The sequence below is a fragment of the Cucurbita pepo genome, chromosome LG10 (genome assembly GCF_002806865.2).
Source record: "Cucurbita pepo subsp. pepo cultivar mu-cu-16 chromosome LG10, ASM280686v2, whole genome shotgun sequence".
Taxonomy (NCBI): domain Eukaryota; kingdom Viridiplantae; phylum Streptophyta; class Magnoliopsida; order Cucurbitales; family Cucurbitaceae; genus Cucurbita; species Cucurbita pepo.
In genome coordinates this window covers 2,310,971-2,322,829 of record NC_036647.1, presented here as the reverse complement: position 1 = coordinate 2,322,829, position 11,859 = coordinate 2,310,971, and the positions used below count along the sequence as shown (strand labels likewise).

Here is an 11,859-nt window from a genome sequence, read left to right as displayed (position 1 = left end):
CAAATTAAAATTGTTTTATCCACCGTATTTCGTTGCCATCCCGATAATATATATATATGAACAACTACAAAACGGTCGCCAAAAATTTTCTAATACTACAATGATATTATATTTTTTTTAGCGATCCACGACATTTTTAAATGTGAAAAAAGTGTATGCCATTATTGAAGTTTGGCAAATGATTTTTTTTTTTTTTCTTTTCATAACAAATTCTAATTTTTAAGTTTTTTTTAGTGAAAGGTATGTTTTGTTTGATTACAAATTTTTTTTCGTTTAATAAATATATTTAAAAATTTGTTCAGAGATCTTAAAATGATTTATTCAAAATGGCTTAAAACACGTCTTTAATAATTTAAAATCACTTTAATGTTTCAAAATTATTATTAGATATGTTCGAGAATTTAGGTCCATCGATATGAGAGTAATATTATAAATAAGAAAAACGAATGGAAGCTATGACATTGATAACAAAAAAAAAAATAGTAATAATAATAATAATAATTAAGAAGGGAAAATTTTATATATTTAAATATTTAAATTTAGGAAGGACAAATTAGAGAAAAATACAAAATTGGAAGTATTATTTATATATACTTTAAGGAATTATTGAATTAGGACAAAACTAAGAGGGGACCATTGTCCCGACCTCCCGACTTTTGAGGATACAAATTTAAATTACGTAGGACACAATATTTCTATTGATAATTATATTTATTTATTTTAACTTAAATTATAAATTTTGTCTAAAAATAAGTGTCTAATAAATTATTAAAATTCTAGATATTGTTTGTTTTGGCTGATTACTTATCTCATTCAGCTTCATAGTTTAAAATCACGTATGTTAAGAAGAAATTTCTACAATCTCACAAATATAGTACGTTTTGGTGCGTTATGTATCATCGTCAACCTCACGGTTTTAAAACATATCTACTGGGAAGAAGTTTTCACACCCTTCTAAGCAATGTTTTGCATAGACGTGAGCTCTTACTAAAATAGACACATTTTAAAGTTTGGAGATCTATTAGATCCTTTCTAAAATTTAAGAACCAAACCTTTTAGGTTAAAAAATAATGACATATGTTAGGGGAGGCTCTTTAGGTCCACGGTAGATTCGTGGCTAGCTAGCAAGCGCAAAGCTAAGATGGAGAATACCCATTTAAGTAACAAAGAAAATTTCTTCGATTAACCAATAATTTGCCTTATTCGTGCTAGGTCCTCACACATAAACGATAGAGATTCTCGGTGAAATAGCAGTTACGCCCCCTGGTCCTAAGCGTTTTTGCCCATAAAATTTCTCCGATACACAATCGATTGGATTGGGGAGATAGGTTGTCCATAAATTATGCAATTATAAGATATATTTAGATGGTGAAATGTGATGCCCATTGTGATATTGATTAACGTAGGGAGCCTAGGTGGGTTCTTATATGTGTAGAATTAGAATAATGCAGCCTCCCTAGTAGTAATTAAATGCTTGCACCTAACATACTACAAGGACACTTAAACTCCTCCTAAACATTGAATAATTGGATGCTTTTATTCCAACATAACCAATTTGACTTTGAAATGCCGAACTTAAAACACGGGTCCATTTGAACCTTATATTATACGTTAGAATAATGCAGCCTTGGTCCGTTACGTATCGCCGTCAGTCTCACGACTTTAAAACTCGTTTACTAGAGACAAGTTTCTTAGGAATGTTTCGTTCTTATCTCCAATTGATGTGAGATTTCACAATCCACCTTCTTGAGGGGCCTAGCGTCTTCGCTAACACATCGTACAGTGTCCGACTCTGATACCATTTATAACAGTCCAAGTCCATTATGTATTACCATCAGCCTTACGTTTTAAAATATGTCTATTAGGAAGAGGTTTCCACACCCTTATTAGAAATGTTTCGTTTCCCTCTCCATCCGATATGTGATCTCACACACATTTAAACAAAAACGAGTTGGAGCTTTAAAATTTAGAAGGATCCAAGAGTGCACGCTATGCACTTTTAACAACATTTCTGGCCCCTTCCACACCATGTAGTCTATCATGGAGAATTGAGTGGACACAATACACTAATGTTCTCCAATGGGACAACACTCTCAAGTAAAGAACCACTCAATGAACACACATGAATATAATGCGTATAACGAGCATGGTTTATCATTTATGAGCCCACCTACGTAGAACGAAAGTGATTAATGTTCTTGTTAAAGATAATTTCCAGACAATCAAGTTCATTTAGCAAAACAATAACTTAGTTGATAGTTAATTCAAAAAAATTTGTTTAAAAATTATCGGAACATACTCGACTAATTAAGACTTATGTCATCGATTAAAAGATTAAAATTTCAAATAATTCAGTTTCACATGAAAAGTGGAGTGTGTTGAAAGGAAATGTTAGCCAACGAGGCCACCACCTATACGACATTTTGGCCCATTTTTACACTAATCACAATTCAATTATTTCCCTCTTCTACCTCATTTATTAAACCATTTAAATCGTCTTAAATGAACTAATTATCGAACTAATTATATTTTAATTATTTTCGAATGTGAATTTCTGATCTTACGTGAAGAATAAAACATTTTTTATAAGAGTGCAGAAACCTCTCCCTAATAAACGTGTTTTAAAACCATGAATCTGACGGCAATACTTAATAGGTCATATATGCTAGTAGCGGTTTGATTTAGTTTCTATGTTTTTTTTTTTTTTTTTTNTTTAATAAACTCGATGCTAATTTTTTGTGAGTTTATATATATAAAAAAGGTAATTGTGTGATTACATCACTTATTGAAGTAAAGATTCATTTTTTATGAAAATTAAGACTTCTCAAAATCATAGCATATGATGATTATAATTATTTAAAATTATTTCTTACTTCCATTAAAGATAGAAATAATATGACCCTCAATAATTGCACTCAAGTCCCACACTATAATTCTTCATCAACAATACCCAGAAATCAAAACTAAAAATTATAAATAAAATAAAAAAACACAAAGCTTTCCTGAGACGATGTTTCATATTTGGTATCTGATCTATCTGCATGATGGTGATGTTGTCTCTCTCTCTATGCAAAACTATAAAGAAGATAGCAAATATCTTCAAGAAGCTTTGAATTTTAATTATAACTATAAAAAAAAAAAAAAATGGAATTTTGACAAGAAATCGTAAAAACAAGTTTTGATTGGAGGAGAGGTTTATGAAATTTGAGTTTTAACAAATGGGGTCGTGATTAATATTAATCAAAGTGTTTTAATTTGATTTCCAACTCAAATCATTTCGAAATCAGAGTTACCAAACAAAACATGTAAGAACAAGAGGCATGGAGGAGTGAAGTGAAGCTCAAAACACGACATTCGCTTCTCTCCAAACCCAAATCACTAATCTATAGCTTTCCCCGAGAAATTTGAAGAGAAAATGTTCCATTATTGCTCTCAATCTCAGCAATGTCTTTGAGTCACTGTATGGAGAAGGGGCGTGCCTGTTTGATTACTGAGAAGGCTTTGTGGGTGCGTAACAGAGAGAGGTTGCAGAGGCAAAAAGGTGTTCTGAGATACCCACATGGAGAAACAATCATCAAAAGTGAGATGAATGCAAATTGGTAAGCGATAAAGCACCAATTCCCACCTCTTTCCTTTTCATTTCGTTTTTTCTTTGTGGGTCTTCTCATCTTTTATTTAATACACAAAGTTAAAACCATTTCTTCGCTAATTATTCCACTTACAGGGCTTTGTTCGTTGGTTCCCTTGATGCTTAACACCGGACCTCCCTTTTCTATCATCAATAAGAGGTGGGTTTTCTCAGAATTCTCAGTTCTTCACTTCAACAGATGGTTATGAGTTTTGTGTTCGAGTTTTTTAGGGTTTCTTCGAAATGAATTGGAGGCTGGGAATGGTTTGAATGCTTATGATTCTGAAGAACATTATGAATTGGGTACTAAAGTCTTAGTTCAGTTCAAAGCTTGGAATCTTTGATTCAGAAAGTAGGAAGCTGTAAGTTTCCATTATCTTGCTTTTCTCTGTTATCTTCGAGTTACATATCTTTTTCTGATGCACTGGATGGTTTGTTCTTAATGATCCATTTTCCCATTGTTAAACAAGCTGCAATTAATCAATAAGAATGGCTGAAATAAGGTTAGCTAGATTAGAACAAGGCCAAACCAAGATTAAAAATGTGCCAATTGCTGTAACCCCAGAAGGTTTTTGGTGCTGCCCTTCTCCTGTTGTTTTCCAAAAGACCCTAAACAAACCCAAACCTGCCTCCCTGCCCCCAAAGATCTTGGTTGAGACGAAACCGACCCCGGTGGCTGATAGAAAGCCACGGGCAGCTGCTGTTCGTGACGATGACCGGAAAGGCAATGCTGATACTTCTGGCTATGGTGCCTCAGAGGTTGTACACAGGGCATCACGGCCTAAGGTTGAGAAGATGCCTAGGAAAATAGCAATTGAGTTTGGTGAGGCAGGGACAAGTGATATTAAGGTTGTTTTAGTTGGGAAGCAAGGATTTTCAGTGAAGTTGAGTGTTCATAAACATGTTTTGATGGAAAATAGCACTTTTTTTGCCATCAAACTTTCTGATCATGAAGGTTCTTCTTTGGAAATTGGTGATTGTGAAGATGTTGAAATCTATGTTGAAACTGTGGGATTGATGTACTGCAAAGAAATGAAGCAATGGCTGATGAAGCAAAATGTTTCTCGTGTTCTGCGAATTCTTAAGGTAACAACATTCTTATAGTCATTTGATTGTTTGTGCTGTTTCGTGATTGTAAAAGATCCTGTGTTTCTGTTTAATATCATTGTGAGATCCCACATCGGTTGGAGAGGGAAACATCGGTTGGAGAGGGAAACGAAGCACTTCTTATAAGGGTGTGAAAACCTCTTCTTGCTTTTAAAAACTGTGAAGCTGGCGGAAATACGTAACGGGCCAAAGCGGACAATATCTGCTAGCGGTGGGCTTGTGCTGTTACAAATGGTATCAGAGCCAAACATCGAGCGGTGTGTCAGCGAGGACACGAGCCCATAAGGTGGGTGGATTGTGAGATCCCATATCAGTTGGAGAGGGGAACAAAACATTTCTTATAAAGGTGTGGAAACCTCTTTTTAGCAGTCCCGTTTTAAAACCGTGAGACTCATGACTATACGTAATGGACCATAGTCGACAATATCTGTTAATAGGGGACTTGGGCTGTTACAATCATGAATTCTTTGAAGTGTTTGTAATGGCATAAAACTTATCAAAAGTGCTTGTTTTTCAGGTTGCTGAATGTCTCGATTTCAAGTCATGCATGCAGTCGTGTCTAGAATATTTGGAAGCAGCCCCTTGGATTGGCGACGAAGAAGAAGAGAAGGTTATCACGTCCATCCTACGACTTCAAAGTGAGGGCATTGGGGTGAGCCCGGTATTGAAGCGAGTGTCTGCGAATGTGTCGAAGCCCCATAACGATACTCTTTCTCATATCATCGAACTCGTTCTTAGAAGCAATGAGGAGAGAGGGCGACGTGAAATGAAACTGGTAGTACTGAGGCTTCTTAGGGAGAACCAGAATGTACCAAGCCATGCAAGTTCAGCTGATATTTGCAATGAAATTATATACTCTTCTTGTAGAAGCTGCTTGACATCGCTATTGTTCCTGTTTCAGCAGGCTGCTGAAACAGATTTTAGTGACAGGATAGAACCAGTGGTGAAGCAAATTACTCTAGAGGCTGATAATCTGTCATGGTTGCTTGAAATATTAGCTGACAGGCAAGCGGCCGATGAGTTCGCAGTCATGTGGTCGAAGCATCAGGAACTAGCAGCCCTCCATGGGAAGTTGCCTATCGTATCTCGCTATCGTGTTAGCTGCATAACAGCTCGGTTATTTGTTGGCATTGGCAAAGGAGAGCTGTTACCAGCTAAGGATACTCGTAAATTGTTGTTACATACATGGTTAGAGCCATTGATCAATGACTATAGCTGGTTAAGACACAGTTGTGGGTCGTTTGATCGAAAAGTCGTGGAGGAAGGAATTGGTCGAACGATCCTCACTCTCCCACTCGAGGATCAGCAGAGCATTATGCTGACATGGTTGAGCAGTTTTCTGAAGGTTGGGGACAGTTGCCCGAATCTCCAAACAGCGTTCGAGGTTTGGTGGCGTCGGACCTTCGTTCGACCTTACGTTGAAACTCAAGGAAGCATTCACCAGCAAGATTGCTCAATCATACCCCAGTTTGAGCCTTGACAATCACCATACTTATAAAACTGACCATTGGTTGGGCAATATAGTTGTGCTGAGTTTATTGCTTATGGTTTATGTTGAATGAATTTCGAGCTTCGTCGGGATCGTTCTGAGATCACCCTGTTGTAAGCTAGAGCGGTAGCTGTCTGTGTTTTCTGTACTTTCTATGGAGATCTTAATTTATTTCCTCCAAAAATACATTAGATTTTTTTTTTTTTTTCCTTATAATATTTTCACATGGAAAATTAGAAATAGGAATGTCGGAATGTCTTGATTATTGAATTACGTTTCTTATCTCAATCGCCGGCTCTGATGAACTTCAATATTCTAGAACTACCCAGATTTGTTCTTAGAAAAATTAACTGAATTAGACACTTGAAGTCGGATATGGGTATAAGAAATACAAAACTATTTTGAAACTAAGATTGATGTGGGGACCCACTCATGAGTGAGATCCCCTCCAAAAATAGGCGTATGCCGCTTCAAGCGGCGAGCACACGGTATTCTTTAGTAAAAGGCGAAAGAATAGTTCGCTTTGTGCTCACCGCACGGCTCCGTGAATAAATGTGTGGGCTTTGATGGCATTATATAGGTGCAGGAGAGATTCACTCCGCAACTTCTTTCCGATGTGGGATTTTCACCTTCCACAGTATTATTGTCTTTTTCATCTCTCTTCCCATTTTCTTTTAGGGAATTCCAACTTCTTTCCATTTTTTATGTTTTAGTTAACGGTTGTTATAATGTAATTCATTAATCCAGAAAATTATGACGTAAATTTATTATATTATTCTTCGTTAGGATTGAGAGGACTGAAAAATATTTTAGTTATATTAAACATATTATAGCTCTAATAAAACGTTTAAAATGTTTTTATAGTAATAAATATAAGCTATAGTTATATACTTTATTATAGTTCTAAAAACACGCTATAAAAAGTCTCATACTTTTAATAACATAGGCTGTCACGATGTACAAAAAAAACGGTATAAAAAATATACGATAGCGTTTTTCGTATGTTATCCTATATTCTCTGTAATGTTATATGAGACATTTTTAGAAGCCCAAAACAAAGTCATCATAACTTATGTTCAAAAGGGATAATATCATTATCATTGTGGGGAGTCGTGATTTTTAACTGTAATAATTTGACATAAATATATACTCATTAACGAGAGATTATTTTGTACACAGACAAAATCGAACATTTTAAAATATCGAAACAAAATTAATAAGAATAGGTAGATGAGAAAGAGAGAAGGGGGGGAATATTTAAGATAAGCTACTATACAATTAACAATAATTTAATCAACCCCACAAATGAAAGCCCTAATTATACAAATGCAGCTACGTACTTACACTGCCATTCGACCATGATATATTCATTAATTAAAGGGGGTGATTTTTTTAATTTCTTCTAAGAGTGACCAAAGTCTCTAAGGAAGAAAGAAGGGTTATCTGCGGCGGCGGAGGAGGAGGAGGAGGTGTTTCCAGTGTGGCGGAGCCCTAAAGTGAGAGACACGTCACCGGTGGCCGTAGCAGTAGGGCCAAACCTTATAAGTGTTGGTCCATGATTATTATTCATGTTGTCAGTCCCTGTAACAGTCTCATAATGTTGATGATCTCCACTTCCATGTCGCCATACATCATGAAGCTCTGAGTACTCATGCGTCGCCGTGAAAGCAGCTGTTAGTTGCTGGGCGGCGGCAGTGGTGGCTGGTGGCGGTGGAGCAGCAGAGGAAGTGGTGGGTGTTGGATTTTGTGCATTCATGTCACTGTTTTTTGTTTTATTGTTGTTGTGTTCTGATCCTTGATGATCACTATGATGGTCTGTTTCGACTTTGTCTTCAAGTTGATACATTTCTTCCACCATTGGTTTCCACAACCGAACTCTTGCATTAATGAACCAATTCGAGACCTGTCAAAAGTTTTTAAACCAAAAATAAACAAACAAAACACTTTCAATTATGTTAAATGGTTTTTCTAGTCACACTGACTTAATAATCTAAGTTCAACGCTAGTAGATATTGTATTTCAAACTTTTTTTCAAGGTTTTAAAACAACTCCACTAAGGAGGTTTTGTGATAAGGAATGTTTCGTTCCCCTCTCCAACCCATATAAGATCTCACAATCTACCCTCTTAAGGGCCCAATGTCCGCCTAATACTAGGGAGAGATTTCTTTATAAGGGATGTTTTGTTTCCCTCCTAGCGGTTTTGCTAGCACACTATCCAATGTTATTCCCCTCCTAGTGTTCTTGCTTGCACACTAGCCAGTGTTGAGGAGAGGTATTCTTATAAAGAATGTTTTGTTCTCCTCTTCAACTGATGTGAAATTTCACAATCGATCTCTCGTAGGGGCCCAACTTCCTCAATAGCACACCACCCACCCAGTGTCTAGCTCTGGTAGCATTTGTAACAACCCAATTGTTTCCTTCTCCAATCGACGTGGGATCTCACAATCCACCTTCTTTGGGGGCTAGTATCCTCGCGAGCACACCGCTCGGTGTCTACCTCTAATATCATTTGTAACAAGCCAAATCTACTGCCAACCAATCTTGTTTTTTTTAGGATTTCCTTTGTAGGCTTCCCTTCAAACTTTTAAAACGTGTCTACTAGGTAGAAGCTTCCATACCCTTTTAAAGAATGCTTCGTTCCCCTCTTCAACTAACGTGAGATCTCTCAAATGACAAACAACGAAATAACTTATCACTCTTAGACGAAAGAGTTATGACGGATGCAAGACAATTCATCTAGGGATCTTATTGTCCTTCTACTTTGGCCATTTTCACACACAATGATGTGATAAAAGAATAATAACTAGAGAGAGAGAGAGAGAGAGAGGGCAAGTTTGAAAATTTCCATTTTCATTCACATTATAACCAAGGGAACTTGTTTGTTTCCTTGTTTCTCTAAACACTTTTTAGCCTTTGGCCTTTCAACTTGTGCGTGTACAAAACGTTGATGGTTTTGGTGTGTAATCGTGTGCAGTTCAAATGCAGGTTAAAAAGTGGGGAAAGAGAAAGGAACCTGATTTCTGGACAAACCAGTCTGTCGAGCTAACAGCAGCTTGTCTGCGTCGCTGGGGTACCTGAACAAAAACACCATAACAAATCACAATCACAGTCCTTGTTTCTTTTGCCCCCTTTTTCTCTCATCAGATTCTATCTCCATTGCTCTTTCTTTTTCTCTAAGATGTGATCTAACACTCAACCTTTACGTACCCTTTTCCTTTTCAATTCACCACTGCATTACTGTTCTTGTATATGGATATATATATTCACAAACCCAATTCTAAAACAGAATTTTGGTTAAAACCCATAATTTGAAATCATCAAAAACCTACAATTAACCATAAAAAAACCCACCTTTTTGGTGTAATCAATGAAAAAGATGCAAACTTTGAACTATAATTACGAAATCATGAAAAGGGTAATATCACGTACGGGTGAAGAAAATGCTCGAAGAGCCAAGCTCTGAGAATGTTGACAGATCGTTCAGGGAGGCCACGCTGTGGTCTCCAAGCTTCTTGTTCCATCATACCCATTTGATGGAAAGCCCTCTGCTGGCGGAGGCTCTGTTCCAGAAGCTTTAATCTTGGGGTCTCTCCTTTTGTTACGCCGTAGCCTCCATTGCCGCCTTTCTCCCCCAACGCCTCGTAGCTCTGCTTTAACTGCTCTGCTAACGCGTCCCTCAGACACCGGAAGTGCCTCGACATCGCCTTCTGCGTCAATGTCGTGTAGGGCGCTGCCGCCCCGAACCCCATCACCAGGTCAAACGAGTTCACTACCATTTGCATTTGCTCCCTATACAGGTTGTATCTCCGTTCAACCTGAATTAAATTATGAATAAAACATTAATTTTAATAATCCTTAGTGTTTCCCGCCATTGTTTCTTATCCAAATACAGACAAAAAAAACATCCAAAAACAAAGGATTAATGTATTAATGAAATCAATTGCTTCTCTAGCTAGCTATATTTGGGTCAACTATAAATTTTATAAACTAAAATATTTATATAGTATTGAGTTGTTGGGTTCCAATTAAATGTTGTGAAATAATCTAATCCTACCAACCTGGTAGCTTATTATTTTGTGTGGAAAATCATTGATGATCAGCCGGCTTTTCAAGTGATTAAACTTCAACAAATCAATGAACAATTACCCAGAAATTAATTCTTAAAAAGATTCAATTTTTACGTGAAATTAAGAAAAAAGAATAGAGAGAGAGATTCTTGCCTCATCAAGCATGGACAATAGTTTGACCTTTCTCCGTTGATGTTCAATTCTGTCAGCAGCCGATAAGGGTGGTTGATCTTTTGACGACGATGACGAGCCACCGGCGGCGGTGGCGGCGGCGGAGGCGGTGGTGGTGGTTTCAGTATTGAACTTATTCTTCTTGAATTGAACCTTCCCAACACTACAAAATTCCTCGAGTAATTCTTGTGTGGGTTTGACATATCTTGAATTCCTCAACACATTTACAACTCCCAAAGATGACCCAAATCCAATTTGAACTTGATGATTGGGATTCATAATTTGTGAAGCAAGAGGAGAATTCTCTGAATTATTTTTCAAAGAATATTGCAAAATTGACGATGTTGATCCACTTCCTCCATCCCGGACTTGATTGTTGTTGTTGCTGTTGTTGTTGTTATAACTATACAAAACCCCACCATCCTCCCTAACTCCCAATTCATCACCTTTCACCCCATCGTCCGACGAATGAAGCGAGAGCGAAAGACCTCGACTTTCGACGACAAATTGACCAAACTCCGCTTGATCTCCAACGCCAACACCGCCTTGAAAACCCCCATGTGGGTTCGGTAGGAGCATGTGGAGAGTGGAGGAGGTAGAGGGTGACGATGGGGATCGCAGTGGCGGAGGAGGGTTCATGAGAAAAAGCGGCATAGGCGCAACGGAGTTGGGCGGGCGTAAAGTTGGGAAATTGTCGGAGAATTCAACGACGGCAGAGGAAGAAGGTGGAGGGAAGTTGAAGATTTCTGATAACATGGTCCCGGGAGTAGATGTAGGTGCATAAACATGATGAAGTTGTGGGTCTATTCCGGCGACGGTAGACGGCGGAATTGAATCGGAGAAGGAGTGGAGAGGGCGGATCTGTTGGGGGAGGAGATTAATCTTGAGTTGATGATGATGAAAATGATGGGACATAGAAGAATTAGTGGAGAAAATCAATGGAGCTTTAGGGATTCCCATATCATCACATAATAACAACAAGATTTAGAATTGTTCTTGTTCTTCACACACAATTTTAATTTTGAATTCATGAATCAAAGAAGAAAAAAGAGATGAATTTCTTTTTCTTTTTCTTTTTCTTTTTTGTTTCTGAATTTTGGTTTTTGGGTATCTCTCTCTCTCTAACAACAAAGCGCACACACAAAAAGAGGGTCGCTCCTTTTTTTTTTTTTTTAATTTTAAATTTTAATTTTTCCTGCTCCATTTGTCTTGTTTGAATTATTTATTTATTTTATTTTCAGGAGAGAGAAATAATAAATGTATAATAAAAAAAAATGGTAACATTTTAACATTTCTTTTTCTTTTTTATTTTTTAAAATTTTAAAATTCAGACCAAATTAAAATTAATTTAGGGTTGTCTTTATTCTTTTTTAATAAAGCTTTAAATTGATAAGTTA

General features: G+C 37.0%; 2 protein-coding genes and 1 non-coding gene across 4 annotated transcripts; 1 reads left to right on the top strand and 2 right to left on the bottom strand.

The window, feature by feature from the left end:
• The first annotated feature begins 3,223 nt into the window (after window positions 1–3,223).
• Window positions 3,224–6,425, top strand: LOC111804399 (BTB/POZ domain-containing protein At3g50780-like). Of its 2 annotated transcripts, XM_023689189.1 has the most exons (4): window positions 3,224–3,599; window positions 3,725–3,788; window positions 3,860–4,714; window positions 5,253–6,425. In XM_023689189.1, the coding sequence occupies exons 3-4, from the start codon at window positions 4,118–4,120 to the stop codon at window positions 6,213–6,215; spliced, it is 1,560 nt and encodes a 519-aa protein (XP_023544957.1). In that variant the 5' UTR covers window positions 3,224–3,599; window positions 3,725–3,788; window positions 3,860–4,117; the 3' UTR covers window positions 6,216–6,425. The 2 variants fall into 2 exon arrangements, with proteins under 2 accessions (XP_023544957.1, XP_023544958.1); XM_023689190.1 differs by having other exon boundaries at window positions 3,725–4,714.
• Window positions 6,426–6,648: 223 nt separating this feature from the next.
• Window positions 6,649–6,766, bottom strand: LOC111804578. Its single transcript, XR_002816542.1, has one exon. It is a non-coding gene; the product is annotated as a U5 spliceosomal RNA (small nuclear RNA).
• A 650-nt stretch (window positions 6,767–7,416) lies between these two features.
• Window positions 7,417–11,529, bottom strand: LOC111803205 (BEL1-like homeodomain protein 2). The gene is made up of 4 exons (XM_023687510.1): window positions 10,445–11,529; window positions 9,654–10,039; window positions 9,238–9,298; window positions 7,417–8,127 (listed from the first exon to the last, which is right to left on the bottom strand). Exons 1-4 carry the CDS (start codon window positions 11,420–11,422, stop codon window positions 7,627–7,629), a joined length of 1,926 nt encoding a protein of 641 aa, XP_023543278.1. The 5' UTR covers window positions 11,423–11,529; the 3' UTR covers window positions 7,417–7,626.
• Window positions 11,530–11,859: the final 330 nt, after the last annotated feature.

Bases quoted from the DNA above. Each gene is read 5' to 3' on its own strand.
- LOC111804399 (XM_023689189.1), top strand. From the start codon at position 4,118: ATGGCTGAAATAAGGTTAGCTAGATTAGAACAAGGCCAAACCAAGATT. The intron at 4,715-5,252 runs GTAACAACATTC...CTTGTTTTTCAG, and splicing joins GTGTTCTGCGAATTCTTAAG to GTTGCTGAATGTCTCGATTT.
- LOC111803205 (XM_023687510.1), bottom strand. From the start codon at position 11,422: ATGGGAATCCCTAAAGCTCCATTGATTTTCTCCACTAATTCTTCTATG. The intron at 10,040-10,444 runs GCAAGAATCTCT...AATTTAATTCAG, and splicing joins TATTGTCCATGCTTGATGAG to GTTGAACGGAGATACAACCT. The intron at 9,299-9,653 runs GTACGTGATATT...GTTTTTGTTCAG, and splicing joins TTCGAGCATTTTCTTCACCC to GTACCCCAGCGACGCAGACA.